At 56.7% G+C, this 27,527-nt stretch overlaps 12 protein-coding genes across 12 annotated transcripts; 6 read left to right on the top strand and 6 right to left on the bottom strand.

The window, feature by feature from the left end:
- Positions 1 to 39: 39 nt before the first annotated feature.
- F5144DRAFT_588949 (uncharacterized protein) lies at positions 40 to 2,163 on the bottom strand (the record flags this gene model as incomplete). The annotated part of the gene is made up of 4 exons (XM_066789986.1): positions 40 to 924; positions 976 to 1,517; positions 1,580 to 1,880; positions 1,954 to 2,163. The coding sequence occupies 4 exons, from the start codon at positions 2,161 to 2,163 to the stop codon at positions 40 to 42; spliced, it is 1,938 nt and encodes a 645-aa protein (XP_066648778.1).
- An 814-nt stretch (positions 2,164 to 2,977) lies between these two features.
- Positions 2,978 to 4,111, top strand: F5144DRAFT_597933 (JAB1/Mov34/MPN/PAD-1 ubiquitin protease-domain-containing protein; the record flags this gene model as incomplete). Its single annotated transcript, XM_066790903.1, has 3 exons — positions 2,978 to 3,040; positions 3,102 to 3,355; positions 3,418 to 4,111. The coding sequence occupies 3 exons, from the start codon at positions 2,978 to 2,980 to the stop codon at positions 4,109 to 4,111; spliced, it is 1,011 nt and encodes a 336-aa protein (XP_066648777.1).
- Positions 4,112 to 5,779: 1,668 nt separating this feature from the next.
- F5144DRAFT_556331 (uncharacterized protein) lies at positions 5,780 to 6,438 on the top strand. Its single transcript, XM_066787966.1, has one exon. The coding sequence runs from the start codon at positions 5,910 to 5,912 to the stop codon at positions 6,276 to 6,278; it is 369 nt and encodes a 122-aa protein (XP_066648776.1). The 5' UTR covers positions 5,780 to 5,909; the 3' UTR covers positions 6,279 to 6,438.
- A 343-nt stretch (positions 6,439 to 6,781) lies between these two features.
- F5144DRAFT_608427 (acyl-CoA dehydrogenase/oxidase) lies at positions 6,782 to 8,744 on the bottom strand. Its single transcript, XM_066791590.1, has 3 exons — positions 8,235 to 8,744; positions 7,328 to 8,166; positions 6,782 to 7,221 (listed from the first exon to the last, which is right to left on the bottom strand). The coding sequence occupies exons 1-3, from the start codon at positions 8,520 to 8,522 to the stop codon at positions 7,050 to 7,052; spliced, it is 1,299 nt and encodes a 432-aa protein (XP_066648775.1). The 5' UTR covers positions 8,523 to 8,744; the 3' UTR covers positions 6,782 to 7,049.
- Positions 8,745 to 8,748: 4 nt separating this feature from the next.
- Positions 8,749 to 10,489, bottom strand: F5144DRAFT_625505 (uncharacterized protein; the record flags this gene model as incomplete). The annotated part of the gene is made up of 5 exons (XM_066792229.1): positions 8,749 to 9,744; positions 9,768 to 9,793; positions 9,857 to 9,925; positions 9,982 to 10,239; positions 10,296 to 10,489. The coding sequence occupies 5 exons, from the start codon at positions 10,487 to 10,489 to the stop codon at positions 9,029 to 9,031; spliced, it is 1,263 nt and encodes a 420-aa protein (XP_066648774.1). The 3' UTR covers positions 8,749 to 9,028.
- Positions 10,490 to 12,333: 1,844 nt separating this feature from the next.
- Positions 12,334 to 13,762, bottom strand: F5144DRAFT_597929 (Vta1 like-domain-containing protein; the record flags this gene model as incomplete). The annotated part of the gene is made up of 4 exons (XM_066790902.1): positions 12,334 to 13,258; positions 13,309 to 13,436; positions 13,503 to 13,603; positions 13,654 to 13,762. 4 exons carry the CDS (start codon positions 13,760 to 13,762, stop codon positions 12,334 to 12,336), a joined length of 1,263 nt encoding a protein of 420 aa, XP_066648773.1.
- A 435-nt stretch (positions 13,763 to 14,197) lies between these two features.
- Positions 14,198 to 16,016, top strand: F5144DRAFT_47685 (uncharacterized protein). Its single transcript, XM_066785037.1, has 2 exons — positions 14,198 to 14,470; positions 14,529 to 16,016. The coding sequence occupies exons 1-2, from the start codon at positions 14,321 to 14,323 to the stop codon at positions 15,798 to 15,800; spliced, it is 1,422 nt and encodes a 473-aa protein (XP_066648772.1). The 5' UTR covers positions 14,198 to 14,320; the 3' UTR covers positions 15,801 to 16,016.
- On the bottom strand, positions 15,993 to 17,135 carry F5144DRAFT_47583 (3' exoribonuclease family, domain 1-domain-containing protein). Its single transcript, XM_066785031.1, has 2 exons — positions 16,672 to 17,135; positions 15,993 to 16,552 (listed from the first exon to the last, which is right to left on the bottom strand). The coding sequence occupies exons 1-2, from the start codon at positions 16,989 to 16,991 to the stop codon at positions 16,039 to 16,041; spliced, it is 834 nt and encodes a 277-aa protein (XP_066648771.1). The 5' UTR covers positions 16,992 to 17,135; the 3' UTR covers positions 15,993 to 16,038.
- Positions 17,136 to 18,452: 1,317 nt separating this feature from the next.
- On the top strand, positions 18,453 to 19,719 carry F5144DRAFT_556314 (uncharacterized protein). The gene has a single exon (XM_066787965.1). The coding sequence runs from the start codon at positions 18,583 to 18,585 to the stop codon at positions 19,459 to 19,461; it is 879 nt and encodes a 292-aa protein (XP_066648770.1). The 5' UTR covers positions 18,453 to 18,582; the 3' UTR covers positions 19,462 to 19,719.
- On the top strand, positions 19,374 to 21,024 carry F5144DRAFT_47482 (uncharacterized protein). The gene has a single exon (XM_066785027.1). It carries the CDS (start codon positions 19,718 to 19,720, stop codon positions 20,756 to 20,758), a length of 1,041 nt encoding a protein of 346 aa, XP_066648769.1. The 5' UTR covers positions 19,374 to 19,717; the 3' UTR covers positions 20,759 to 21,024.
- A 670-nt stretch (positions 21,025 to 21,694) lies between these two features.
- On the top strand, positions 21,695 to 23,733 carry F5144DRAFT_47411 (PLC-like phosphodiesterase). Its single transcript, XM_066785020.1, has one exon. It carries the CDS (start codon positions 21,855 to 21,857, stop codon positions 23,274 to 23,276), a length of 1,422 nt encoding a protein of 473 aa, XP_066648768.1. The 5' UTR covers positions 21,695 to 21,854; the 3' UTR covers positions 23,277 to 23,733.
- Positions 23,734 to 24,059: 326 nt separating this feature from the next.
- F5144DRAFT_47464 (uncharacterized protein) lies at positions 24,060 to 26,827 on the bottom strand. The gene has a single exon (XM_066785024.1). The coding sequence runs from the start codon at positions 26,357 to 26,359 to the stop codon at positions 24,191 to 24,193; it is 2,169 nt and encodes a 722-aa protein (XP_066648767.1). The 5' UTR covers positions 26,360 to 26,827; the 3' UTR covers positions 24,060 to 24,190.
- Positions 26,828 to 27,527: the final 700 nt, after the last annotated feature.

Genomic DNA, 27,527 nt, shown 5'->3' with positions numbered 1-27,527 from the left:
ACCCCTTTCGTACATTCCGGCCGAACTCCGTATCGGAGATTATGCCATCGCCTCATCGTCGCCCGCCTTCTTGTCGGCGGTGGCTGCGTCGTCGGACTTCTCAGCGCTGGGGCCTTCCTCGGCCGGCTTGGCGTCTGGCTCGGCAACCTCGGGGGAGGCGGAACCGCGTTCCTTCGTGGCGGAAACCTCGCCGTCGTCAGCCACCTTGGTGGTCTCGGGAACTGGGCTCTTGGTCGGCTCGGCCTCGGTTGCTGAAATGCCCTCGACTTCTTCCCGCTTGATGGTGGCCTCGGGTTCCTTGGCCTCGGCGCTCGTGGCTTCGGTCATGTCAACGTCGCCATCACCGTCAATCTTGGGCTTCTCAGTCTCCGCGGCTTGCTCGGACGCAGCTTTCTCAGCGGTAGCGGCGTCTTGCGCTTCCATCTCGGCGACTTCGGCTAATACCTCGGCCAATTCCTCCTCCATCATCGGGTCATCGTTATCCACGGGGGCTTCCGCGGCAGGCTCAGGAGGCGTAGCAGCACGGCTGTCAACCTCCATGGTGCCATCGTCTTTATTGTTCGGGCGGAAGTTGGTGTCTTGCCGAGAACGGCCATCGGGCTTGTAGACACCGTTGGCACGCGCCATGTCTTCGTCGTCAGACTCCTCGTACTCGTCCTGACGCTCGACGCGCTTCTCCCACTGGCGTTGTGTCAACCGGGCGTCCGGGTTCTCCTCCTCGTCGCGGTCATCAAGCTCGGCCTCCTGGTCGTCGGACATGCCCATGCTCTGGCGAGGAACGTCCTGCATCTGAACTGATGGTGCGTGAGCGGTCCGCTTCAGGTTCTCGATGACAGCAATCTTGATCTTTTCCAGATACTCGTAGCTGTTGGCATTTTCCATGTTGGAAGACCGCACATCAAGCTCGTAGTCAGGGCCATAGTACTAAACATAATTAGCATCCTGTCGGCTGCGAAAAGCGCCGTGACGACTTACCGTGTAGTACTCATTGTATGGCAAAACGGAGTCCATCTCCACTCCGACCAAGCGGCCAGTCTCGTACGCCCAGGTGCGGGCAACGTTCCGCATGGTGTAGCCACCGCCGCCGAGAACGAGGGTTGGTAGGTTAAAGCTGCGTACGAAATTGACGCAGTTTGCGTGGCCACGCATGCTCAAATTAAAGCAACCAAGACGGTCACCAGAGAGACTATCGCCACCGCACTGAAGAACGACCGCCTCGGGCTGGTAATACTTCATGACAGCCTCGATGACGGGCTCGAAGATCGTGTCGTATGTCGTATCGTCGATGCCATCCCGCAAGGGAAAGTTGACGGCGTAGTGCTTGCCATTCCCAATGCCAATATCCCGGAGCTCGCCGGTACCGGGGAAGTATTCGCCATACTTGTGGAACGATACTGTCATGACACGATCGGTTGTGTAAAAAGCCTCCTCGACACCATCGCCGTGATGCACATCGATGTCGATGTAAAGGACGCGCTTCTTGAAGCGCAGGAGCTCGAGAATGGCGAGGACAATGTCTGTACGAGCACGTCAATTAAACCGTAACGAAAATAAAGACCTCCCGCCCGCGAGCACATACCGTTGACGTAGCAAAAACCGCTAGCCTCGCTTTTCTTCGCGTGATGCAACCCACCGGCCCAGTTGATAGCAATGTCGCACTTCTCCCGGTTGAGACGAGCAGCACCCTCCATGCTACCACCTGCGCTTATGCCGCAAAACTCGAAGAGGCCGTCAAACACAGGACAATCGTCGCCCACATTGTACTTGCCCTGCTCCCTCATGAAGCCGTCCATGTTGTCGGGAGTGACTTTTTGAAGGAACTCGATGTACTCGTCGGTGTGGAATTGTGTCATCTCCGACGTGACTGCTGGCTTCGCGCGCTGGTTTGAAGCAAGACACACACCATCAGCAACGGTTCCAAACAAACACGACCCCACACAGCAGCGGACTCACGTAAATCTCAAGGAACTTGTAGACATCGTAGTTCATCACCAAGCTGTGAGCAAGGCGAATCCGATGCGGTTTCATGGGATGCCCAGTCACGTAGGCATAGTTGCCAATGTCGGAGTCGTAGAAATAAGCGACCCTCTTCTTGTCGTTGTTGACAATTTCATAAAGCGGCCGCGACCGCTCGACACCCGAGGGATCAGTCGTTTTAGGCATGTTGCTAACACAGTTGAGGTTTCTGATCGAAGGGCTACGAGGTGCCGCGTCGAAAACAATGTTGGGCACGATGTTCGCGGCCGGCAATTCGGCGGGTCGCTCCGCGCTTGGTTCCTTGCTCGATAGATCTTCACACGACACGTCGGCGGGGTCGCTGTCCTTGTAAATTTCAATGTTCAATTCGTCGCTGGGAGATACTGTGGGAGTCCAAACGGTGTAGGACTTGGGGGCCTGGTAAAATCGTTGTTTGTTGTCGGAGTCTGAATCTAAGGAATCGATGTTTCCGACGAGAGAGCGCTTGTTCGCCCAGAAGCCCGGTGAATGCACCATCATGAAATCGAGCTTATCGAACTCTCAGCGCCTATTGGCTTTGGGATAGTTGTTGGTCCGTGCGGTGAACAAAGTGGTGATCGTTAATTGGGGGCGGTTAAGCTTCGGCAATTGGCATGCAAGGCTGTGGGTTTTCGGTGTCCAGGGCGAGCATGATTTCGGTGGGGGAGGAGATGTGGGGCAAACATTTCTGGGTCCATGAGCACACGGCAGTGCACACGCCAAGATTAGGTAATCCTTAGCTGCAGGCTGCCAGTGCTTTCGTCAACACCAGCTGGGGCAACAGCTCAGGTCCAACAGCAATCAGCTCCGACTCCCAACAACACAACCCATCTCCCGCATCGACGACGCTTGGCCATCTTCATTTTTCGGCTATTATCCGACCTCTTGACTAGGTGACACTGTCCTACCGACCTGCCCTCTTTACAACTGCAGAAGCGCCTCCACCTTTCTACTACCCCTCGTTGCGGTTCCTCGAGAAAGCATGGAGCGATTCAGGAACTTGCTCGGTGGCGGCATGAGCTTAGGCGGCTCTGCCCCAGGCACGGTATGTGTTTTCAGGTGTTTTGCTGTTTCTGTGCCGCATTTCCTAACAGGCGTCTTCTTAGGATAACACGAACCTCATCGATAATTCCGAGACAGTCCACATCTCATCTCTCGCCCTCCTCAAGATGCTCCGGCACGGTCGCGCCGGCGTGCCGATGGAAGTCATGGGTCTTATGCTTGGTGAATTTGTCGACGACTTTACTGTTCGCGTGGTGGATGTGTTTGCCATGCCCCAAAGCGGTACGGGTGTCAGTGTAGAGGCCGTCGACCCGGTCTTCCAAATGAAGATGATGGATATGCTGCGGCAGACCGGCAGGTATGTATTGCCAAAGCAAACGCTTTGCCTTGTCCCAAACCGCTGACATGTCCTCCAACTAGACCCGAATCTGTCGTTGGTTGGTACCATTCCCATCCCGGCTTCGGCTGCTGGCTCTCGTCGGTCGACATCAATACCCAACAAAGTTTCGAGCAACTTACCCCGCGCGCGGTTGCGGTCGTCGTCGATCCCATTCAGTCAGTCAAGGGCAAGGTTGTCATTGATGCCTTCCGCCTGATCAACCCACAGTCTCTCATGATGGGCCAAGAGCCTCGCCAGACCACTTCGAACTTGGGTCACCTAAATAAACCGTCTATCCAGGCGCTTATTCACGGCCTCAACCGCCACTACTACTCTATCGGCATCAACTACCGGAAGACGGCGCTCGAGGAGAACATGCTGATGAACCTACACAAGCACCCATGGACGGATGCCTTGCAGATGGAGGATTTCCGAACCGAAGGCCAGCGGACCAAGGATCGCCTCGAGCGGCTAGTTAGCCTCGCGGAGGGATACGAGAAGAGGGTCAAAGAGGAGACAGAGTTGACTAAGGACCAACTCAAGACGCGCTACGTCGGCAAGCTGGACCCTAAGAAGCATTTGGAGGATGTTGGGCAGCAACTGATCGAAGACAACATCGTTGCGGTGTCGAGGCAAATGATCGACAAGGAGGCGACGATGGCGAAGAAGGACGCGCCGGCCGGGTCGAGTAGCCAGCCAAACGGCGACCAGATGGAAGTAGAGGAGGAACTCTGAATCACGAATAAATCAGAATACCCCTGGGCGAACGGTGACTTGGGCCAGGCGTTGTATGACTAGGCGTTCGGATAGGGCAAAGGAGCTAAACGGGTAGCCATGTATATGGCTAATGGCGTATTCTGGCGCCTCATCTGTTGCTGCGGCCCATCGAGAATGTTCCTAGCCTATCGGCGGTGGTCTCTGGCCCACTTCTGGTGAGTCCTTTGTCGTATGCCACTTTGTCACTTTGTTCCCGATTTATGCCGCCCAAGCCCCTTGCAGGGTGATTGTTATCGAGCATTGTTCTGGCCCTCCGTCTCTCCATGGGGCTATTAATTAGCAAGGGCCCGTCCTCTGTCCTCGGCTCCCATTTAAAAGACCCCCTGGCTCCCCAAGTCACACCCTATCTCGCCACAACTGCTTCATCATGTTGCAAAGGCTCCTTTGGAAAACGGCTGGCGCGTTCAGTCGGCTTACTCGTCGCGCGCCCCTAAAAGCAAAAGAGCGCATGCATCTCGATTCCCCAACCACTCCATTTTCTTCACCTCCAAAGAAAGAAAGTCGGTTCTCGAATAAACCTGTGGCTGAAAAGGGGTCCGGCCTTCCTAGGGATCCAACAAACCCCCAAAATCGACGTTCCCTTCGCCAGCATCTATTCAGCTGGTTTGGCGGCACACTTTATGTCGAACGCGAGCCAGCCCGTGCAACCAAGAGCACGGCGCGAGTTGCCAATCCCCTCCTCCAAGGTTCGCAACGTAAAAAAGGCGGTGATATCAGCCCTCGGGTGATCACAGAGCTCTCAGGTGGCGAGGCATATGGTGTTCCGAGTATCATCCTCACTCCTGCCAGCCCTGTCACAGCAAGGAGGTGTTATCCTCCTGAGGCAAGACGAGCACCCAGAATGTACAGACCAGGCAAAAGTCCTGGCCCAGGCATCTTGAACGCAGCAGACGTCTATGTAGCTCCCACTCACCTCAAATCGATATCTAACACCTTGGACGGGTCATTACTCAGGCCACGTCAGGTCAAACCTCGAGGCACCAGGAAAGCCCCCCTACCTGATCCGCTCCGTCCAAAACCCCCAACAAGTCACCATCCAACAATTACAAAGAAAGTGTCCGCAACAACGCACACAAAGGCCACCCAAACCCCGACTCCCCAACTGGCAAAACCTCTCCCTGCCCTCCCGTGCCTCAACCTCCAATCAAGCCGTCAACGAGACCCCCGACCGAACCCACACCTCGACCCAAACGTCACCACGATGCCCACCACCACCAACGCCACCCCTTTCACCCAAACCCAAACCGCCCCCCTACAGCAACAGAAACAACAACCACGGCCACGACCACAACCACAACAACAACCGCCGCAACCACAACCACAACCCCCGCGCCCCACCCCCCGCCGCGCACCTCTCTCTCCCCCACCCCTCTCCACCACCGCCCTCACCCCGGCCACCCTCAAATGCCTCCTCGACACCTTCGACGCCGCCTTCTCCCACACCCACTACGCGGTAAGCGGGCGCGCCGCCCTCGCCGTGTGGGGCCACCGCCCGCCGCTGCCGCCCCACCCCGCGGCCCTCCCGCCCCATGTGGGTATCGTGTGTCCCGAGGATGGTGTGGGCGTGATCTTGTCGTGGGCGAGGGTGGTGGGGTGGGCGGTTTATCCCCCGCCGTTGGTGGTGGTGGGGAGGGGGGGGGTGAGGGAGAGGGGGAGTCGCGCGGCGGGGGTGGTGGGGGTGCCGCTTGTCGGGACGGCGGAGGTTGTGGGGTTTCGGCTGAGGGCGGTGGAGGCGGAGACGTGGCGGCGGTTGGAGATGGTGAGGCCGTGGGGGATGCCCGAGCCGTATGTTGGGTGGGTGGGCCATATGTTGCGCACTAATGCTAGGGTGATGGCGGTGCCGACGCTGGTGAATGAGTTCGCCGGGGCGTGGTACTATTGTATGCGTCAGCCGTCGGGGCGTGATGAGCAGCAGCAGAGGAATATCGCGGGGTTGATCCTGTGGACTCTGTGGCGGCTCATGGGGGATGTTGATGTACACGGGGAGAAGGCGAGGTGGAAACTGACGGCGCAGAATGTACCGATCGTTTCGTATTGGGGATTTTGGCGCCTATTTGTGGCGTCGTATCCCGAGGCGTTGAACCTGATGAAGAAATGCGGCGTCCAGCTTATCACAGAGCCCTGATCTCTCGTCTTTATGGTATTATTATATATTATAGTTCTTCAGTAGGAGGATTACAGTCATGGCACGGCTTTAAGGTATCGAGAAGTAAGATGCCGGAGAGTTATAGCCCCCTTAGCTCTGCTTTCACTTACAAATATACCGTAAGAATACATTACACAAGCATAAAACCTGTTGTCTGGCTCAGAGTGGTCGATCAAGCTCACCGATTGTTGTGTTGGTTCCAGCGAGCAGAGTTGTCAACACCAGATTTATCTAACCTCGTTCGATCTACTCGTTGCTCTCTCTAACTGCTGGACTATTGCAGTATGTGGCTGTTACTGAGATAGGCTCACATAAGGGAAGCTCTTTGCCACGCAGCGTATGATAATAGGGGTCCCTGAGACTCTATGTATTTCCGCATTAGAACAACGGTTTCGAATACAGCAGCCGGCTGACGATCGAAGGTAGAAACCCGATCTCACTCGTTTAACAACTCGTAGCCTGTTAGACTTTCTAGTCTTGTTCTGCTGGACGACCAGAAACCAGGGCCTTCTCGCTTCGCTGAAGTTGCTCTCGTGGGAGTCTAGCACGAGTCACTGATATACCTCAGAATAAAAGAATCGGGGTAGGGTTTGAGAATGGTAAATTTAGCTCGAACGGACAACAATAAGAGAAGAAGACAAAACGCGGAGCAATGAATGTATCCTATTTTTGCTGTTCCTCCTGGCAAATAACACCAACATGATAGGATTTCTTTTATTGACATGTAGCGTGTCTTGTAACGACCTTGATTCATGGGTTCTCAGTCGGACCATATGTCGCCGCCCACGCGTCGTACGTCGGTGACAGCATCAGCTGCTGCAAGTGACGCCTCCGAATCCCAACATTGCCACCGTCAAAGATGGGCAACACCATCGCGTTGTTCAGCAGCTCAGCGAAGGGTTGGTCCACATCATATGCCGTCCTATAGAGTCCGCATTAGCATGTCTGTCAACATAACAACAAAGGGGGGAGAAGAGAGATGAAAAAGGAAAATAGGAAAAAAAAGATAAAGAGAAAACAAAACTCACACTCCCACCGCATTAATCACATCCACACACGCCTTCACCGCCGCCTCACTACACCACACCTTGGCCGCCAACGCCAACTCCCTCCGCGCCTCATACCCCCCGGGCCCCTTCTCCATCGCATGCGCCGCCTTCCACGTCAACGCCCTGCCCGCCTCCGCCTGCATCTTCACCCCCGACAACAAATCCGCCACCGCCTGCCTCTCCAACAACGGCACCGCGCCCCCGCGCGCATCGCGCTTCGCAAACCCCAACCCCGCATCAAACGCTGCCCTCATCAAACCCACCCCCATCGCGCCCACCAGCACGGCGCTCGCGTCGAACGAGCCAAAGGCGACCTGCGCGCCCTGGCCGGGCGGGCAGAGCACGTTTTTGGCGGGCACGCGCACGTTGGTGTAGCGGACGTGCGGGCCGGACACGGAGGTGTGGCCGGGCGTGCTGATGTGTCGCAGGACTTGGAAGGCGGCGGGCCCGCTGCGCTCGAGGTCCGCGCGGGTCACCAGGATGATCATCACGCGGTCGCGGGGGTCGCTGGCGTCGGTAGGCTGGGGGTCGGTCACGTCGCGGCACACGACACAGGCGAGGTCGCAGCCCTTGAAGTCCCAGCCGGCGCAGTTGGTCGCCCACATCTTCTCGCCATTGATGACCCACTCGTCGCCCTCGCGGCGCGCGGTGGTCTGGAAGCCGGGCGCGCCCTTTTCGAGGGCGTTGGCCACGCCGCCGGGCTCGCTGAAGACGAGGGAGGCGAGCGGTGCGCCCTCGCCGCTGAGGAAGGGCGCGAGGAACTCGGCGTGTTCGGGCTTGCCGGCGATGTTGAGCGGGGTTAGGCCGAGGCCGGTGGCCTGGTGGATGGGGAGTGCGTGTTAGTTTGTTGGGTGTTTGATTTGGTTAGGGGGCGGACTTTGCATACGAATATCGTGAGAGCTGCGGAAGGTTCAACAGAGTAGCACTCCTCCACCATAATGGCTGCCTCGACAAGACTCCCGCCGTTGCCGCCGTGAGCAGGGGAGATTTGGCCTTTCAGTAAACCGCCTTGGACAGCGGCGGCATAGGCTGGCTGAGTGGCCTGGAATCTCTCGGAATGCTCCGTGTACTTGAGGTACTCGGCGCGAGCGGGCTTGAGAACATTCTGGGCAAAGCCGGCAGCGGCAGCGCGGGTGGCCGCCTCGGTTGGGCCAAGATGGAAGTCAACGGGCATGTTGGCGGTTGGGGGTGGTGATCTTGTAAGTGTGTGTGAGGGGTTGGAACTTGGGGCTTGGCGAGCTTAAACAGAGAACTTCGAGGTGAAGTTGGGGGCCGGGAAATGGGACTTGGCGCTGATATATATGCTTATGCGCTTGGAAGGACTCGAGAGGGGTTTGAGGGGTATGAATCCACTCTCTAAACTGATCTCACATCCAGGGGTACATCTCGGTTGGGGTCCGTCAGCTTGTTGCCGTTGTCGGAGCTTCAGTAAGCCCACGGGGCGAAATCATATTCACGACGCCTCTCGTGCTGTGGTTTGTGCAGCGGTGTGTCATATTTTATTAGTGATCAGCCGTCGTCTTTAGTAAGATCGCAATGAACTGGACGCAAGGAGTGATGTCTAGCATGTAGCATCCTCATGGAAGTTGAGGACTTTCTCGTGCTCAATCATCAGATGAGCCCGGAAGGTTGGAGTCCACCTCATGTGTTAAATCCATATCTCAAAGCTAAGGTAGGTACCTAGGGAAGTATGTCGTCACGCTTAACGAGCTTTCCCCCACTACGCTTAACAATCTTGCCCTCCTTGCACTCGGTGCCGGCCGCCACGCGCTGAGGCATAACCCAGCCCCGGTCGCACAGACCGAAGGTGTTGTCATCGAGGCAGACGAGCGAGCCGTGGCTGGGGCAGGCGACGGCTTTGCTGTTCGGCCTTTTGGCAATGGCACCCGTACCCGCAGCCGCGGGGGTAGGAACAGGTGTCGGCGTGGTGGCGGGCGTGGGATTGACGCCGAGGTCGATGTTTGAGGACTGCACGATGGTTGTGGTGACGCTGCTCGAGATGATTCTCGGGGGCGGGGATCGAGTTAGCGGCGGGACGGCCGTGGTTGCTTCGGCAGACTCCGTGATGGGATCGTTGGCCGAGTGTCCCAGGACTGGGCTTGTGGTGTCTTCTGCCGGCGGGGCGAGAATAGTGGTAACCAGGCCAGCTTTTCCCATCGGGGTGGCGACCAAGGTCGGGTCGGGTTCAAAGGTAGGGAGCGATTGAGCGGGTGGGATCTGGGTACAGTAACCTGAAGGCTTCTTCACGGGCTCGACTGGGTCTTGAAGAATCCGGCCGTACTTGCCCGGCTCGGGGAAGTTTACAACAACATTGTCGGCACGGGTGCCGGTGATGCAGTTCGTGACCTCGGGGTCGTTGGGATAGTTGGCCACAAAGATGTTTGGCAGATTCTTATCTCCGTCTCATTGCCAGTGCCACCAGTGATCTCGATCGGAGCACAGTTCCTACGAGAAAGAAGGGTTAGAAACAGATGTCATCTGTTGACGAGAGGCAGCTCAACAACTTACATGTACATCTCCTTGTTTCCCAGTTTATTGAACCAGGTCCAGGCAAAGGTAGCAGGTCCATTCTTCAGGCTGTGTACGAGTGTCAGTTCAACCTAATCTTTGAGCTGCGAACGTATCTGACTTACAACTTGGGAATCGGAATCATGAACTGGCGGATGCAGTCGATACCAGAGTCATTGCCACAATGTTTGCTATCCTGGCGGTTGTTCGCGTCTACGGCCACGGTCGCGAGGTTGTGAGACTCATCGGTAAACACGGCCGGACAGCCACCGATAATGCTGTAGATGGTTTTGAAGCTGGCCGACTTGTTCCAGTCTTCTCCGTTGATGGGCTCATCATAGGTGATACTAAACTGGCACGAACCGCCGCCGTGCTGACTACCGCTACCCGAAACTGTTAGTTTATGTATTGCTAGTATTAATAGACTTGACAGACCTACCCTGTGAAGTGGACCAAGGTCGCTCCACCAGCCTCGACTGGGGTGCGATGGGTAAAGCCATACCGATTATGGCAGGGATACGGGTAGAGGCCGCCACTGATGGGATCAACCTGCAGCAACGGCTGGATATCGAGGTTGTAAGGAGCCGGCGAGTTCATCACCATGTGGCCGTGGGCTCCGCCGAGCAGGAGCATCGCGACCCCAACCACTGAGACTGTCGGCGACATCATTTTGTAGATTCCCAGTCAGATTATGGGTAGATACCTATGTAGTATGGTGTCGTACGTCCACAGCAAATGCCAGGCGGAAATCGCGAAGAAAGTCCGGAGATGGATGGATAGTTGATGACTGCAGGTCGAATGTGAAAGTACCTGACCTATTTGTTGCAGAAGGAAGAAAAGAACTAAATAGTGACCGTGTGAGACTTTAAGGATTCCAAGTTGTGCATGGGCAACAAAGGTAACCGTTCGCAAGTGTCAGATTCAGTTTTAGCTGTTCAAGTTTAATTGCTGTTGGCAATAGGCATTGCCCGAGATATCTAATCCGAGGCGAACAGCCTACCTCGTTAGGTAGCTTAGGATGAAACTGTGTTAGAGTCTGGTAATGTGTGTAGCTGTAGACCTGTTACCTTTGCCTGTTCTGGCACTCTTTCAGTTCTCCAGGAACAATGTTTACTCGGGTTGCGTTACAGAAGAACGAAACAACCAATTTGAAAACTATTGTTACGTGATCTGTAACGAAACTTTGTTTTTATTGAGGCTGTCGACATGATGTTGTCTTGTTGGTATTAAGTTCGAATACAAGTTGTTGTTATCTTGTTTTCGTCTGTTATAGAACTACTGCCTAACTATTGTAAAAGCAGAGTTCCATAGTAACCTTCTGGCAAGTCCGAACAATATTTCTCCTGGGATATGCGCCCGGTGGGCCCCGGCCATGGTTCACCGCTTGCCCCGGCAAGAACCATCTCTGTTGCCACTGTTTCCTCCCGAGGGTGGTGCTGGCAATGGCGTATAGACGCGTGTGCGCCAGTCAGCTTTAACCGGATCCCCAGGATTCAATGAAGAGTTCTTGTATGAGTAGTTGTTGTCTTTGTTGTCCATCTTGAGTTTAGCTGCCCGATCCGAGGTTTGGGGTAGGCTAGTACCGAGTCAGCAGGGGGCACAAGGAGATGTTGACTCGACTCACCCGTTTAGTTCTCACAGAGCCCTACTTTGGTAGATGGAGCTGATTCGGCTGGGATGAAGAGTTGAGCAACAAGGCGATGACCACGAGAGCCGACAAGACACGTAATCGAGTGCAAAGCCCTTTGACTTCTACGGTTTCCGTTTTCTTCTTGATTTGATCTTGTTTCATTATCAAGGCATTGAAGGACCTCGCTTATAACCCAAAACTTCCAGACCTTAATTCACAGCTAGATTACGACCCCCACGGCCCCCCTCGAGCCACCCACGCCGCGCAAGCCTCCCGGATGTTGGGGAACACTGTGCGGCTGAAGAAGAGCCCAAGGCCAATGATCTGGATCAGAGCGAATATTGTAGCCGCAGGGCCGCATGGTTCCCAGCCTCATCTACCCACCCTGGCGTATCAGCTCTCATTCTGAGCTGGCCCCGGGGAGGCTCTGATTCGGTGGTGTGTATACACAACAGATGATGCGTGCAGTATTTCAATAAATCGAGCGGGTCATTCGGCCCGAGCCGCTGTGATCATGCTCTCTGGTGTGGTCAGCATCGGAGGGGACGGGCGTTGCTCCTGGGACCGGATCCAGGGAAAAGTAAAATGCTAGATTGACTTTACCAGGGTTGCCGTGTAACCGCGAGATCGGCGCGGCGGCTAGATGACATGTTGTGAGACAGTCTTGCGTTAGATGTTGCCGTCTGGAACCGGCGGCAGGACGGGACGGGCATTTTGTCTCGGGTGCAACTAGCCTCCCGGAGCAGGCCTCCTGAGACAATGATTACCTCAAGATTCTCGGGACACAAATCGCACGCTGGTATTTCATCACAATAGTCATTACATGGCTTGTATCACCCCCCGCCTTCTACGTGGCGCCGAGCAACCTCAACGCGTCTCGTAATTCCCTTACCGCGGTAGGCACGTCTTCAAAGTTGAGAGCCGATATGGCCCACTTGGCATGTTTCTGTGCCCCGACCATCGCCGCCTCATCCGTCGTGAAGCCCCCAGATTGGACCGACGCATAACTAACCGGCGGGGCGACCGGCGGGGCAATCGGCGGGGCTGTCGGCCTCGTGGTATTCGAGTAATAAGAATTGGTTGGCGGGCTAACAGGCGGTGACGCCACTGCAGCTGTCGATGGAGGGCTCGTGGCGAATGTTGGAGGTATCGTTGTGGGAGCTGAGGGTTGCTGATAGAAGCCAGAGCCGGTTGGGCTAACAGGGCCTTGCGACCATGTTGTCGGTGGAAGACTCGTTGTTGGGCTCTGCTGGGATGGAGTCCATCCGGTTGGCGGGGCTGGGAGGCTGGGAGACGCTTGGGAGTAACCCGGATGCTGTGGGGGCGGGGTTATCGATGCCTCTGGGCCGAAGTAGCTCGATGGCGAAGGTTCGGCCAAATCTGTTGGGACCCCTGGGAGTTGGAGCCCGCCGTCAGAGATTGGAGATGGCTCGCCCAGGACTGGGCTGTGCGGCAATGACACGCCCGACGCATCCTTGGTTGTTCCAGAGTCAGGGACCTCCTCTACCGTTACGGGCCTTGGTCCTGTGTTTGGCGAAGCGCCGCCTAAGCTCTGAACCGCGGGGTCGTTCGGATCTAGCTCCGGTTGGGGCGCCTCTTCGTGTCTCGGATTCGATTCGTTGGGGTCGTTTCCATCTCGAATTGCCTTCACAATCCGTGCCGCGTTCCATTTGGCGTACTTGATCTTCTGCTGTGTCTCTTGATCCACAGGGCCCCAAATATTCGCGACATGGAAGAAGGTCGCTGCGGCATCGAATGTCGTCGCGGTTTGTCTGAAGGCCGGTCAGCGTGCGCTAGGATCGAATGGACGTATTAGGCATACTGTGTAACCCGATTCGCCTTCACCACTCGTTCCGCTCGGTCCAATGTCTCCTGCGCAAACTGTTCCACGTACGCCTGGCCAGCCAGGTCGTCTGTGATAGCGTCTTCGGTCGCGTGTTCTGATTTCGTCTGCCGAATGCCCGTTAGTGCCATAGCATCACTCCCGGAGCTTTGGACGCCTGCGCCCGCCCGTACCTGCTCTAGCTTATCCATCAAGTTTGTTGTGTAGTTCAGGATGCCCTCGTCGGTAGTGTGCAGCTGCTTCGCGAGTATTTGGTTGACAGCCCAGTATTCGCCTATAATATTAGGGCCTGCCATTGTCTCAGATCCTATGCGCAATACTTACACCAATAGGCCATTATAGGCTTCACAGCCTGGAGTTGCGTAGCCTTGGTGGCGCATTTCCAGATGTTGATGTCGGCCTGCCTCAGGGCAGGAGGGACAGCGTCGGCCATGGTGGGAGGGAGATGCGGGCTGCAGGTTGCGGGTATCGACGAGAAAATAGATCGGTGTCGGGGAGAAGAAGAGTAACTTCAATGGTAAAAAGTGTCGCCAGGAAAATAAATCCTGGTGCCTTGTAAGTTGCGTTGCGCCTGGAGCTCGTCGTCAGCCTGCTGCTTGTTGGTGGGAGGGCGCCTCGCGTCACCTTCAAAGATGCCAAGCCTCGTAATTCAAGGAGGGGCAGGGAGCTTTGGTCACCTCGAGGACCGAGCTTGCTTTTCTCCCCGGGATTCTCGATCGTGGGTGGCACCAGCTCTCGCGGCATTGGAAATGTGTTCTTTTGCCGAAGATGGAAAGATGCCAGCTTGAATTTCCAATCTTTGTCCGTTCCTCACCACAAGGGGATAAAAAGACACACTAGTACCTCGACAGATTGATTTTCTAGTCTGATGAATTGATTCCCTTCCTGCGATACTGTAAATACCCCACTATCCTGTGCATCCAAGCACATCCAAGTCGCATTTGAGCAAGCACATCCATTTCCGCGTTGCTGTGAAGCCAACGTCCGCATTATGCATCACCCCACCCTCTGCGCTGTGGCAGTTGCCCTGCTGTCTGCACTCCCAGGCGCCCAGGCAGGGCTCTACACTAAGAAATCACCTGTGTTACAGGTGGACGGCAAGAACTATGAGAGATTGATTGCCAAGAGCAACTACACCTCTGTAAGTTGGCACATTGGGTGCTCTACCCATCCGCACGCTGACCCTTTTGCCTTTTCAGATCGTCGAGTTTTACGCCCCTTGGTGCGGCCACTGCAAGAACCTCAAGCCGGCGTACGAGAAGGCGGCCAAGAACCTCGAGGGCTTGGCCAATGTTGCCGCCGTGGACTGCGACGATGAGGCGAACAAGCCCCTCTGTGGATCGATGGGTGTCCAGGGCTTCCCGACCCTGAAGATCGTCCGACCAAAGAAGGGTGGAGGCAAGCCGACGGTTCAGGACTACCAAGGACAACGGACGGCCACCGCCATCGTCGACGCCGTCGTGCAGCAGATCAACAATTATGTTGTCAAGATCGAGGACAAGTCGCTGGATAAGTTTTTGGACGACAAGGAGGCTCCCAAGGCAATTCTTTTTACGGAGAAGGGCACCACCTCGGCACTCTTGAAGAGCGTCGCTATCGACTTTGCGGGCGTCATTACCATCGGCCAGGCACGGAACAAGGAGGCGAAGGCGGTTGAGACTTTCAGCATCGAGAAGTTCCCGACTTTGGTTCTCCTCCCAGGCGGCGACGCTCCCGCCGTTGTTTATGACGGAGAACTGAAGAAAGAGGCGATTGTCAAATTCCTTTCGCAAGCCGGGCAACCGAACCCCGTCTCGCCGGTAAAGGGTAACGGCAAGAACAAGGAAAAGAACAGCAAGGCTCCCAAGGCTTCCAAGGCCAAGTCCTCGTCCTCGGAGAGTTCATCCGCCGAGACCGAAGCCGAGACGAAAACCGCCACGCAGGAAGCACCGGTTATCGTCCAAACCGCGCTGCCGATCCCCGCCATCAACACACCCGAGAAGCTGATCAAGGAGTGCCTGACCGAGAAGTCTCACACCTGCGTGTTGGCCATCGTCTCCTCAAGCGAGGACGAGAAAGCCAAGAAGGCGCTCACCAGCCTCTCCGAGTTGGCCTTCAAGCACGCCCAGAGCAAGCGCAACCTGTTCCCCTTCTACGAGGTCCCCAAGAGCAACGAGGGCGCGGCATCCCTGCTCAAATCGCTCGATCTCGCGGGCGACGTCGAGATCGTCGCCGTCAACGCCCGCCGCGGCTGGTGGAGGCACTACGACGCGGCCGACTTCGGGCACGAGAGCGTCGAGAGCTGGATCGATGCCATCCGCATGAGCGAGGGAGTGAAGAAGAAGCTGCCCGAGGGCATTGTTGCCATTGCGGTGGAGGAGGCTGCGTCAGCTACCCCTGAGGCTAGCGGTGACGCGGCGGGCGACTCCACCGAGTCCACCCAGGCTGCTGACCCCACCGGGGAGCCCGAGACCGCGCACGACGAGCTCTGATGTGCTTTTTTGTTCTGGAACGCTAGGTTTGTTTGTTAGCGGCGGCATCGCCGGGCGTAGCTGGACCATTTCACAGAATAATGAAAGTTCCACAAGTAGGCTGTCGTGTAGTCGTTGTCGGGGTTTGGTTGTGTACACAGTAATAAAAAAAGAGATGGGTATTCTCACCTGCATTGCTCACCACACTCGGCATGTATCTGCATCGCACCTCCGGTTCAACATCCCACCAGACATCACATCAGTCCACCTCCATATCATCCAACCCAACCCCCTTCTCCACCGTCCCCTCCTGTATCATCCGCCGCCCCTTATCCCGAACCACCCGATCCAATATCTCCCTCATCTGCTTACACCCGTCCACCCCCACCGCCAACATCCCCTCCAACCGACTCACTTGCACCCTACTCTCACACACGAGCACCGCCACGCGATCACTCTCCCCCAGCGTCGCCACCGTCAACCCAGGCAGCTCCTGCTCCTCCTGGTGATTCAGATCCAGCAGCGGATCGGCGCCCTCGTCGTTGGCCGCGTACGTCGAGGTGGACCCCGCCGTGCACGCCGCCACGTAGTCGGTCATGGGAATCCCCGCGTCCACGCACGCCAGCGTCGCCGCGTTGATCAGCGCCGCGAGCAGCGAGCCGTCCTGGGAGAGCACGTGTAGTGATACGTTGATCTGGCTGTGCGGGAAGAGGTGCGTGTGCAGGCTGGCGGCCAGCGCGTTGGCGACGGTCGAGGCGAGCTCGAGGGTTCGTCTGTGAGGGGGGTGGGGCAAGGTGAGGTTAGCTACTTGTTTGTTTTCTTGGTCGGTTTGTGGTGTGGCCGTCCACAGCCGTGGTGTAGGTGGAAGTGTGGTTGGGGGGGTTGAACTTACTTGTCTCCCCGTCCATGCCGCTTCCGATCTACGGAACTGAACCCCGCGATTACGATGCCGACAACAATCTCTGCTTTGCCGCCTGCGCCGCTGCCGCCCCCACCGCCGCCTCCCGCTCCCCCGACCCCACCACGGCGAGGCCCGGGCTCACTCGGCCCGGTCACCACGCACATCACTTTGGTGTGGCCCATCTCGAGGTAGCTGGAGCCGTCGGCGGCTGCCTGCGTGCGGATTTGCGCGTGCACGCGGCGCAGCTCGTTCCATCTCCGCCCGTCGACGCGGAGGAGCGCGAGGTTGTAGGTAGACGTGTCGAGCGGCATTGTGGGGAGGCCGGGCCGTGGACGTTTCGTGGGGTATTGGTCACGATTCGGGCTTGTTTGTCGCACCTACTTCGGACTACTATTGGGTCTTTACTTTGGCCGGACGACAGGTCGGCGTGTTTGGGATCTGCGTCGGGGCTGGGACGCGGCTGGCAGAGAAGTTTCGGCTAACCGCTCCTTCTAGTTTGGCGATAAGCTGGGAGGAAGAATCCTGAAGGCGTGCGGGGCACTGGATGAAGCTTGGGCCACCCACCCTGGAAACGCAGTGGATCCTCAAAACGGTTCACGATGCATAAACTTGGCTCAAAGGCCAAATTTGTCGTTGGCACTGCCTCTTGCAAGCTGGATGATCTGTTTCCTGGATTTTTCTTCAGCACCTTGTCGTGTCCCGTATTGCAACCTTGCTTCCCTGATGTTCGGTGGAGTTTGGAAAGGTCTCGACTCCTTCTACGAGCAGCGATCGGCGGCACAGCGCGGCTTTGCCACAATGTTCATCAGATGGAAATAGCTACCAATACTGTGTAGAATTGGCATCTGATGTTGGCTGGAAAAGAAGGTCGAAAGGCCCGATCATAGGCCATGTGGGTAGCTAAAACACGGTGAAGGTCGTCGGGCCGTTTGATGAAACAACGAAACATGGCTTGGGGCGAACCATCTGCCGAGCATGGTCGCGCAACGCTGCAATCAAAGGGCCGCAATGGCCAAGATGCCTTAACACTTTGTGCAGAAAACCTGCAAGCAAGATGATAGTGTTCTCGACCGATCTCATCTCCACTCACAACTTGGAAATCCAACGCCCAGCGGTCGGTTAATACCGCGATGTGAGGCAAGGGAACCTGGAGAAAGATCCCTCGGTTTCCAGTTGAGACCAAGGCGTCCGCCCCCGGCCTGAATTGACCGCTAGTTAGTGCAGTCTGCCTTTTTCTCACCGTTGACGATGCAAGCCATGCTCCTGTGTAAGGAGGTATCTAATTTGAGGCCGAATCCTGGATGGCGCCAGCAAAACATCAACACAAACAACTCAGGGCACGACTGCGACGGGAGCACTCAACTGCCCGCCTGGGCAGCCAATGACAATGGCCACGGACCTGCATCGATTGGGTCCTGCGCTTGGTCCAATTGTGGGTCTACTCGTAAGCGGCCAGTTAGGAGAGGGGGTCTGGGGATCTCTGTTCTGGGCCCTCGCAGCGGCCTGGGCAAGCAGGGCGATTGACCAGGATTATTCAGGAACCAATTCTCGGCTCATTTTAACTTCCCACACCCCTGCCCGGCGGCAGCTTTTGAACCTTCATCTCCCCACTCGTCTCTCCTTTCCTCCCGCAATCTTTCACCAACAACGACGCTTTTCGCGATCCCATCCACTCTTTTTGAGATCTCGCATCTCAGTTCACTCCTTTGAACCGCACGCGACAACATATTCCGCTCTCTCGAGGCGATCGCAAGCATCACTTGCAATCACAATCACATTCTCTGCCCAATTGCGCGACAAACCCAATTACAATTACAGCGGCACGGCAAGGCTTAACGACCGTCTTTGACGAAAACGACGACCTTTGGATAGACAAAAACAAGCACGAAATACACCGTCATCATGCAGCTCACTCACTTCCTCCTTTTGGCCGGCGCGCTCGGCGCTGCCGCCCACCCGTCGGGCCATGCTCACCTCCACCGCAGCGTCCAGGCCAGGGGCGATAGCCCGGCCCATGTCAAGAACGTCCACAACAAGCCGATTCCCAAGTCCGCCGCTGCCAAGGTGGCCGAACCGGCCCCGAGCGTTGCTCCCTCACCGTCGCCGAAGCCGAAGCCCTCGGAGCCGACCGAATCCGACGAGTTCATCCCCTTCTGCGGTGGCACCTCGAGCAAATCGAAGCGTGTGACCTACGAGCAGGTCATGTACACGGGCAATCTGGGCACCAATGGCGGCTGCAAATGGAACTCCAACCTGATGCTGGTTCCCAACAAAATCGCCAAGAAGTACAAATACGTCCAGGAGTATATCAACGTCGCCAAGGAGCCCTACCAGGTCATCTGCGGTAACAAGATGGGCGCCGACAAGGGGCTCACTGGCATGTTCAAGGTCGAGGGCCAGGAGCAGCTCATCTTCACCCTCCAGCCCGGCGAGACCAAGACCGTGGTGGCCGACTCAAACACCCAGGGCGTCTGCGCCTTTGCGCCGAACGAGGTCGAGCGTACTATCCACGGTCAATACGCTGGTGTCTGGGCCGAGTTCGACTTTGAGAACACTAGCAACGAGGGCTGGTCCGGTGCCGACTGCTCTTCTCTGGTCGCCCAGGCCTACGACCTGGACGTTCCCGGCTGCCGTATGTCGGAAGGCGGCGTCGACTCGACCATTCTCGCCGGCGGCATTGGCGACAATGCCTACACCAAGGGCATGGAGAAGCTTGACGGCATCGGCCTCAACATTGTGCCCGGCGCAACCATCATCAAGGTTTATGTTGGCTTCGCTTAGATGGGGTTTTCCGGTTTTCTCATTCTGCACGATTGACGGTGTCAATACGACAATACAATGGCGCCTGATAGGGGTCGACGCTTCTGCTTTTGTGTGCGCCAGGTTTGCTTTTCTGTTCACTATATCCATGGTTTGGCTGGGACAAAGTATTGGCTGGGCTCTCCCGGAAGCAAGGTTTTGTGAATAATGGTTTCCGGATCTAGGGCGGTGGCTGTATATACTTAATGCCCATTTGACGTTTTACTTTTTTCCATTCATGTCTCGCCGATCGTTGAACCATGCTGTTATCCCTGGTCCAGGGCGGCGATCCATTGCCGGTGCCCCTCAACCCCATCCTACCCGAGACAAGACACAATTACCGCCCTTCAAACGCATCGCAATCCCCCTCCCTTTTTCCCTTCCACCCAAATATCCATGGGCAACTCTTCTCAAACCAAAGGTGGCCCAACGAAGATGGCCGATCAAGTATCCCAAAACCACAGCCAGATCTCATCGCCCACCAGCCAGCCACCATTATAACCGCCCGACCCGACGACTGCGAACCCCTCCCCCCCTCCCTTCACCGATGCCACAGCACCCGAAACCCCCCCATCAACCCCCGATGATTCAAATCCCCACTCTCCCTTTCCCTCTCCCTTTCCCTCTCCCTTTCCCTCTCCCTTTCCCTCTCCCTTTCCCTCTCCCTTTCCCTCTCCCTCCCCCTCTCCCGCTGCTTCGCCATCCGCCTCCCCTGATGACGCGGCAACCCCCCCACCACCACCGCCGAACCCGAACCCGACCCCGACCCCGTCCGAGAATGCGCACCGCCACCACCGCCGCTGCCAGCTGGACTACTCGGCCCGCTATTTGTGGTTGTAGTGTCGCTAGAACTCGGACTGGCCCCCGTCGCGTCGCTGTTGTTGAACCCCCTCTGGGCGAGGGGCGGGCTGGCGCCGGGCTCGGTGCGCTGGATGGCGTTGATGCGTGTGAGCCAGCGGCGGGCGATTGCTGGGGGTGTGGGGTGTGGGTGATGAGGATGGGGATGTGGGAGCTGTTGGTGGTGGTAGTAGTTGTGGTGGGGAGGGGGGGTGAATTGGGGGTGGGGGATGAACCCGCCGCTTGCGCTGGTGCTGCTGCTGCTTCTGCTGCTGCTGGGGATGGCTGGGGTTTGGTGGCTGTGGGTGTAGTGTATGGGGTGGTGGTGAGGGGTGGGCGCGGAGGGTTCGAAGTAGGGCGGGTTTGGGGGTGCGCTGTGGTATGGTGGTGGGAGAGGTGTTGCTACTTGTTGGCCATTGCTGCTGGTTGTGGGTCGGAATAAAGGCGTGATGCTTGAGAAATCACCGTCTGGGGGGGCGGGAAGGGGGAGCTGGGAGGGAGGTATCAGTCGCCATTACTTGGGCTACTTTCGCGAGGGGTATCCAGGATGCCCCAAGCGCAACTCGCAACAGGCGCGGTCGGATTTACCTGGGTTATATAGATAGGCATTTTAATTTGGCTTCTGGGCGCTGGTGATGGGAGCCAGGAATGCCCGCTCTTTGATGCTTGGGGAGGGATCGCCTCGAGATTGGCAGGTCGAGGCTTGAACAAAGAACCCAGGTAAGGTTCAGCGAAGGGGCGCTAGCAGATCAGTTCGGCGAGCTTTTAAAACCTTCGTTTTCATTCGCATACGCGGACATGCCGCTAGACGATACCGCTCCATGGGACGTTAGAAGTACGGCTGCGGCGAAGTCCTGTAGGAACCAGGACAGAATGTTTGATGTGGCTTGCCCAGAATGGCACCTGAGTGGCACCCCGCGTTTCATTGCCGCCCTCGCTTTGAGCGTCTGACTGTGTTTGGCAGTGCCTTTTTCTAATTGATAGCGGCATCTGCATCAATTTGACCAATTGAGCCGTGCAAAACCTCAACACCACCGTGAACATCATGGTGAATATCACCGATAACCCTAACCCGCCGAAGCCCCTTTTTGACTCGTGGTGGTGGAGCTGCCAGGTTTCGGGTCTGAGATCCAGGGGTAATCTGGCGTTGGGACGAAAAACGACTTCTGAGAAGTAGCATGTTTACCACCAAAATGGCGACTTCGCCCATTTCCATCATGGCCTATCCCCGCACATGGACTACGCATGCTTGTGCTTGCAACACGGCAGCTGGGCTGGGTGGCTTAGGGGCTATCAGCTCTCCACACCCACTTCAATGAAGCCCGGCCATTGGCGAGGCCCGTCAAATCCCTCGCTGCGGCTGATATTGGCGCCGGCCAAGCCCCGAGTTTGTTCGTTTCAGGCTTGCTGCAAGCCGACGGCGGCAGACTTTAAGACCCCCCTGGCCACCCACCCCCCCGCCTCAACTCCAATGGAGAGATCTCAGATCTCCAACCCCCACATCTACCACGTTGCTCTCGCCAACCAGACCAGTCAAGATGCCTAGCAAAGGAGTCCATGTTTTCACTTACCTCGCCGCTCATGGCTGCTCCATTGAGCTGTCGGTCCCTGGACAATCCGTCTCAGTCAAGGAGCTGCACCGTTTCCGCGATGTTTGCTTAGAGGTGGAGACGTCGGCAATCGAGAGTTTCTTCGACAAGCGGGGGAAGTTTACCTTCAAGGTGTTCCAGAATGGGAAGCAGATCACAGAGCAATGGATCGATGTGAACGCCATCACAGGCAACGCCAGCGGCGGCACCATGGAGTCCATCGCTAACACGCCGTCCATCTTCCACGGCGACGACATCATCATCTCGTACGGCCTGTACGAGGCCGGCAAGGGCCACGATCTGCTCCCCAACCGCCATCAATGCTACATCACCGTCACGCCCAACTACTCCAACTGGATCACCAACGTGGCGCCCCCCGGCTCCGACCTCGAGAACAAGCCATTCGCCCGGCTCGTCCTCCCCTCGGCGCACGACGTGGGCATGAACAGCATGGAGAGCAGCGAGGCGGTGCTGCGCAAGGTGGGCGGCGCCGTAGTCGCCGAGCTCATCAACGACAACCGCATCCTCACCAAACTCGCCGACAAGCTCTCCGCCAACGCCATCGCGCTCATCGCACCCAACATCATCTTCGGGCTCGCCATCACCCAAAAGGACAGCCTCGAAGCGATGCTGGGCATCGGGGCGCGGTACTTCGAGTTCCGCCCGGCGCACCTGCACAAATCCGTGCGCCAGACGGGCGCGCTGCCAGACCGCCTCTACTTCCAGCACAGCGCCATCCCCGGCATGGCGTACGACGCCTTCCTGCGCGGCGTGGTCTCCTTCCTGCGCGCCCACCCGGCCGAGATCGTCGTGGTGCAGCTGCGCTGGGACGGCGTGCCCGACGTGTGCGCGAAGCCGTCCCGCGACGAGAAGAAGCAGTACCTAGACGAGGCGCTGCGCATCGCTGACGGCGCTATCGTTGCCGGTAATCTGGCGGATATGAAGCGCATGACGATTGGCGAGCTGCGGCGCGAGAAGAAGCGTTTGATCATGCTGGATAGTGTGGATTCGCTGTCGACTTACACTGATGAGGGGAATGCTACGCTGGATGGGAACAGTATCCTCACCGCGCTGCCCAAGATGCTGACGCCCGGCAATCAGAAGGGCAAGGCGTTTGTTAATATTCAGTGTCAGGCGACGGCGTCGAACATTGTTAAGGCGGTGGTGTATTCGATTCTGGAGTCGAGTGTTACCACGAGCTGTCTGTTGGCTACCAAGGGGCTGTGCGACTCCAAGACGCTGCCGTGGTGCAGGGACAATGTTCTGAAAAGCTGCGATGTCAACCAGCTTGTTGTCTTGATGAACGATTGGATAGATGGGGCCACTTCTGATATTGCCGTTCAGTTGAGCAGGAAGCGGTTGGAGAAATGATGAGTTTTCTTTTCACTGTTCATCGGGGGCTGGAGTAGAGAACGGGCGCGAGTTGGGGACGTTATCTGGGTAGACTTTCGATGGATGTGATGATTGATGATGTCTGATGTTATATCCCGGGTTTGGTGCTTCAGCGGCGGCAGGCTCCATGTCTTCTACCTTTCTTTTCGTTTAGGCTTCGGCGGGCAGTTTTGGCAAGTTTGGCCTCGAAGGGGTCAAGTCTCGCTTGCTTCCGATAATACCCCTTTATGAATTACACATCCAGGACAGGGTGATGATTCCAACAGTTTGTATAGCAGTTAACCGTCCAAGATTGACTCTGACACTTAATCCTTTTAGCTGCCTCTCTCTAGGGACCTAGCTAACTCTATAGGCCTTACCGGGCTAGTACCTCTCCCTCGTTAGGTAGGCGAGGTCCAGCCGGTTAGTCCACTACCGTTTTCCCTTATTGAAGTCGCTCAGCTCGTTTTCTCAGGGGCAAATGCCATACCCCGGGTATCTGTCCATTGTAAGTACGTCCCCCCGGCCGCTTCTAGCTGTCATACGTCAATCTCTGGGCCTCGGCCAAAGACTAGGAGGTTGGTGTTGTCCGCAACTCCCGCTATCGCTAGATGGGGATGTTCCTCCTTCGGCTCCTTGTAGAGGGAGGTGACGTAGAGGATGAATAGGACTGGGGAGAGGGGGGAACCCTGGGGAACTCCCGCTCGTATCGCCGTCGGAGGAGCCGCTTGGCCGTCGAAATGAAAGATGGCCACCCGGCCGGTCAGCCAGTCCTTCCTCCAAAGGACTAGCCACCTCGGAAATCTCATCTCCCGGAGGGTAGGTAGGTAGCTAGTAGCCGGGTGTGGTTGATTGTGTCGAAAGCTCCCGAAATGTCCGGTTGAAGTAGCGATGCCGTGGCTGGCTTTCTGTCGTCACGCTTCCTGGATCTGGGCCAGGCTACTACTAGTCGGACTGCTAGTTCTGTCGACCGTTGGCAACATATTATACAAAGCGGTACCATCCTTTCTCGACACACATCCCCTCTTTACCAAGCTCACCTTCCCTGTTCCAACATCCACCTGGGTGCCCATACCTACACCCGTCAGCTTCTTGGACTCAATCAACTCTGTCACTTTCACATCCGGCCACGCTGTCACCTCCGCCAACACCTCCTTCACCTCATCTCCCTCAGCCGCCTGCGCAATCGCCTGCCACGCCCCACCCCGGAACGAGTGTGCCGTGTACTTAGCAAAGAAACCGACAACGAGAAGCGTCAAGACGACATGGCACGCCAAGAGCGCCGCCGCAGCAACAAACCCCACCCATCGACGCGGGGCCCTGACGGTGATAGCCCGGACCACGGTCGCGCTTCCCGCGCCATCAAACTGGCCGATGGCGCTGGTGTACATTGTCTGCGTAAACGAGGCCCACAGGCCGTCGAGTGCCGCCGCTGGGTTGTCTGTGGCACGCAAGGCCGCCTGCATCAAAATGACATGGGCCGGGTGCACCATTTCGTTGCCGGTGAGCCCGGCGCAGTGAGTGCAGAAGATCAGAGACTGGTTGAAGAGGGCGGGCAGGCCTCGATTGAAAGCGTCCGACATTTGACGGGTAGTGCCCTGCGTATCTCCGCTTCTTCCAGCAGTGTATATCTTGACGCGCTTGTGTGCGTCGAGATGGAGGATTCCACGGGCAGCAGACTCAATCGTTTCGTTGGTAACGCCAAGGAGCTTCAAGATGGCACCGGTGTTCCAGCGTTCGGTGTCGTAGTTCCATTGCAAAGGAAACTCCTTCAACTCCGTTGGAGTCGAAGCTGAGATTTGTTGAATTGTGTGGTCGAAGTTGAAGCCGCAAACGGATGCAGCTAATTTCGTGTCTGGGGATTGGATGACGGCGTAATTCGCCCAGCCGTTGATGCTGGGAGTACCAGTACGCTGAAAACTCGGCCTGCCCTGGTTGCGGGAGAGAGCGTAGGACCAGTCACTGTATGAGCCCAAAGCCTTGATCAGCAAAAAGCGTTGGAATCCTTCGTCGCCGATGGTACAGAGGGCCACCACCATCGAACCATCACGGTGAAGAGCCTTCGCACCGCTGCGACTGGTCTGTCGTTTGTAAAAAGGGCAAGTAAACGGAACCATGGTTTTGCTTTCGAAGAGAAATCCTGCATGATGGAACGCGTCTAAGGGGGCGGATACCGTCCCCATTAGCCCGATCCCATCCATCTCAATAAGAGTAGTGTCGCCCAAATCCGCTGGTACGCAAACTGTTCGTGCTTGTTGTGTGACGGCTAGTCCCTCGTAGGACCGTAGCACAAGGCGGTCCTGGGCCTGAAACGGAAGCAACGCCCTGATAATGTTTCCGGTGTCACTAATGTCGGCGGTGACAGTGCGGTTGCCGTCTCGAGCTTCGGCAAAGGTCGGCCAGATGCCAGGAGATTTAGTCCACAGGTAATAGCCGTTGGCTTGCACAAGTAGCCCGGAAGTATCGTAAACAGCCACCGTTTCGTTGGCTGGGTCCGAGTTGATGGTGATGTCGTCTAGATCCGACACTAGCACAGTTGACGTTAACTGCAAGGCGAGACCAGACAGGAAAAGACTCGCAGCAAGAAATTCGAGCCAAGACGGGCGATAGCGGTCTGCGCGGAGCCGCTTAACGGCCAGCCACACAATGTCGAAGGGCCCGCTGTTGTAAGCGCGGAGGATGGATAGCGTTGGTGCATCTTCGAAGCGGGTCGAAGCTGTTTCGAGGATGAGGCCGGCAACCAGAGCGGTGCATACGCCGAGTTGAAGCCCCACGGCGGTACGGATCGCCGTGGACGACAGTGTGATGACTCGCGTCATCCAGTCGTTTCGGACGATGGTTCGCCAAACCCCACTGCCATGCTCGCTGCCCTGTTGAGACCAGAGATATGCTAGAAAAACCAAAACTCCCAGCTGTAGAAGGATTCCGCCGAGGATCAATAGAAGCCCCAATGGTCCGATACGCTCGCGCCAGCCGACTTCAACAAACGTCTCTGGGGACTTGTCCGCCAATTTGATGCGCGGGGAGCGTGATATCAAGGGTGACATGTTGTCGAGAGGGGGGGCGATGTGGCGGTTGGCCATGCTCTTTCTGCGGGTTTGGTCGACCAAGTCAACAGTGGCTGGGTGAGTTACTGGGTGTTACTGGGAGGTCCTTGGCCACACGAGTCCTTGACGGTTCATATGAAACGAGATAACTATAAACCCAAGCAGAAGTCAACTTACCGCTCACTTGGGTGGGCGGGACTATCCCACGGTTCATGGGACGGGCTGGCCCTCGACGCAGCCTCAGCTGAGCGCCTAACTAAGCCCGCTGCTTAGAGGGTTTTGCCCCGGGACTTCGCATTTGGCTTAGCGTTGCGAGGGGTGTGTGCTGGGCGTGTGATGGACGTTGTGCAACGGAAAGGTGTCCGATATTATTCGCTCCCTAATCACGCCCGACAGAGGTCAAGGTCTGGCCGTTCGTGGCCGGGCAGCTAGCCAGCATCCGGCGCCATGCGCCACTCGTCTCGGCTCTCAGGCTCCCAGCCTACTGTGGTACATACGGCGCCCACACCCACCGAGGAGCGTCTCCGCTAATTAGGTACCTAGCACCTGGTATTTATAGACTTATGCAAGGACTCGGTGATTGTTGCGGCTGAGCCGACTACACAGTAATGGTCCACTCGCCGTCTCACGGTAGCATGGATGCGCCTCCAGGTCCGCCGAAGTTCAGGCCCACCGGGGTTTAGACCTTCCAGGCATTCAAGTCCACCGAAGTACTTCGTAGGCTCACCGAAGTCTCAGTCCCCGCCAAAATCAGCGCTGCACAGCCAATGCCATAACCAAAGGCCATAAGAGGCTAGTTCGCCAAAACTCCCGCCCTGCCTACCTGGTACATACCTTAGGGTCCAACTGAACCTGAAACCTCATGTTCCACCAAGACACCAGCCAGTGTAAGTGTAGCATATCGACAAATACTGTTTCTAAGCCATGCTGAAAGCTATATCCTGGTATCGGTCGGGAGTTACGGGGTTTGAGAGAAAGAGAGTGCCCGTTTAGGACTTCTAGACGGTCTGGCTGGGCAGAACATGGGCGGAACATGACCTGGATGTCCATCTAGAGCACAACATCATGGGACACTTCGCCTTCCCATTTATATGGCAATTGCTATCGCTTCTTGTTACCAGCCCCCCCCCCCCCCCCCCGGCCAAAACCAACCGGAAGACCCATGTCCGGAACCAACCACACAGTGTATTATTCTGTCTCGGGT

The sequence above is a fragment of the Chaetomium tenue genome (genome assembly GCF_020726465.1).
Source record: "Chaetomium tenue strain MPI-SDFR-AT-0079 chromosome Unknown F5144scaffold_1, whole genome shotgun sequence".
In the NCBI taxonomy this organism is placed as follows: domain Eukaryota; kingdom Fungi; phylum Ascomycota; class Sordariomycetes; order Sordariales; family Chaetomiaceae; genus Chaetomium; species Chaetomium tenue.
Note: the sequence above shows the minus strand (reverse complement) of the source record. Positions and strands in the feature narration are given on the sequence as shown.

What these genes read in the sequence shown, in the direction of transcription:
- F5144DRAFT_556331 (XM_066787966.1), top strand. Translation starts at nt 5,910, where the DNA reads ATGGTGAGGCCGTGGGGGATGCCCGAGCCGTATGTTGGGTGGGTGGGC.
- F5144DRAFT_47583 (XM_066785031.1), bottom strand. Translation starts at nt 16,991, where the DNA reads ATGCCGCTCGACACGTCTACCTACAACCTCGCGCTCCTCCGCGTCGAC. An exon ending in CGGCATGGACGGGGAGACAA is followed by an intron (nt 16,553 to 16,671) that starts GTAAGTTCAACC and finishes CCCCCCTCACAG; the next exon opens with ACGAACCCTCGAGCTCGCCT.
- F5144DRAFT_608427 (XM_066791590.1), bottom strand. Translation starts at nt 8,522, where the DNA reads ATGCCCGTTGACTTCCATCTTGGCCCAACCGAGGCGGCCACCCGCGCT. An exon ending in CCGCAGCTCTCACGATATTC is followed by an intron (nt 8,167 to 8,234) that starts GTATGCAAAGTC and finishes CCCATCCACCAG; the next exon opens with GCCACCGGCCTCGGCCTAAC. An exon ending in GTGATTAATGCGGTGGGAGT is followed by an intron (nt 7,222 to 7,327) that starts GTGAGTTTTGTT and finishes CGGACTCTATAG; the next exon opens with GACGGCATATGATGTGGACC.
- F5144DRAFT_47464 (XM_066785024.1), bottom strand. Translation starts at nt 26,359, where the DNA reads ATGGCCAACCGCCACATCGCCCCCCCTCTCGACAACATGTCACCCTTG.
- F5144DRAFT_47482 (XM_066785027.1), top strand. Translation starts at nt 19,718, where the DNA reads ATGTCTCGCCGATCGTTGAACCATGCTGTTATCCCTGGTCCAGGGCGG.
- F5144DRAFT_556314 (XM_066787965.1), top strand. Translation starts at nt 18,583, where the DNA reads ATGCAGCTCACTCACTTCCTCCTTTTGGCCGGCGCGCTCGGCGCTGCC.
- F5144DRAFT_47685 (XM_066785037.1), top strand. Translation starts at nt 14,321, where the DNA reads ATGCATCACCCCACCCTCTGCGCTGTGGCAGTTGCCCTGCTGTCTGCA. An exon ending in CCAAGAGCAACTACACCTCT is followed by an intron (nt 14,471 to 14,528) that starts GTAAGTTGGCAC and finishes TTGCCTTTTCAG; the next exon opens with ATCGTCGAGTTTTACGCCCC.
- F5144DRAFT_47411 (XM_066785020.1), top strand. Translation starts at nt 21,855, where the DNA reads ATGCCTAGCAAAGGAGTCCATGTTTTCACTTACCTCGCCGCTCATGGC.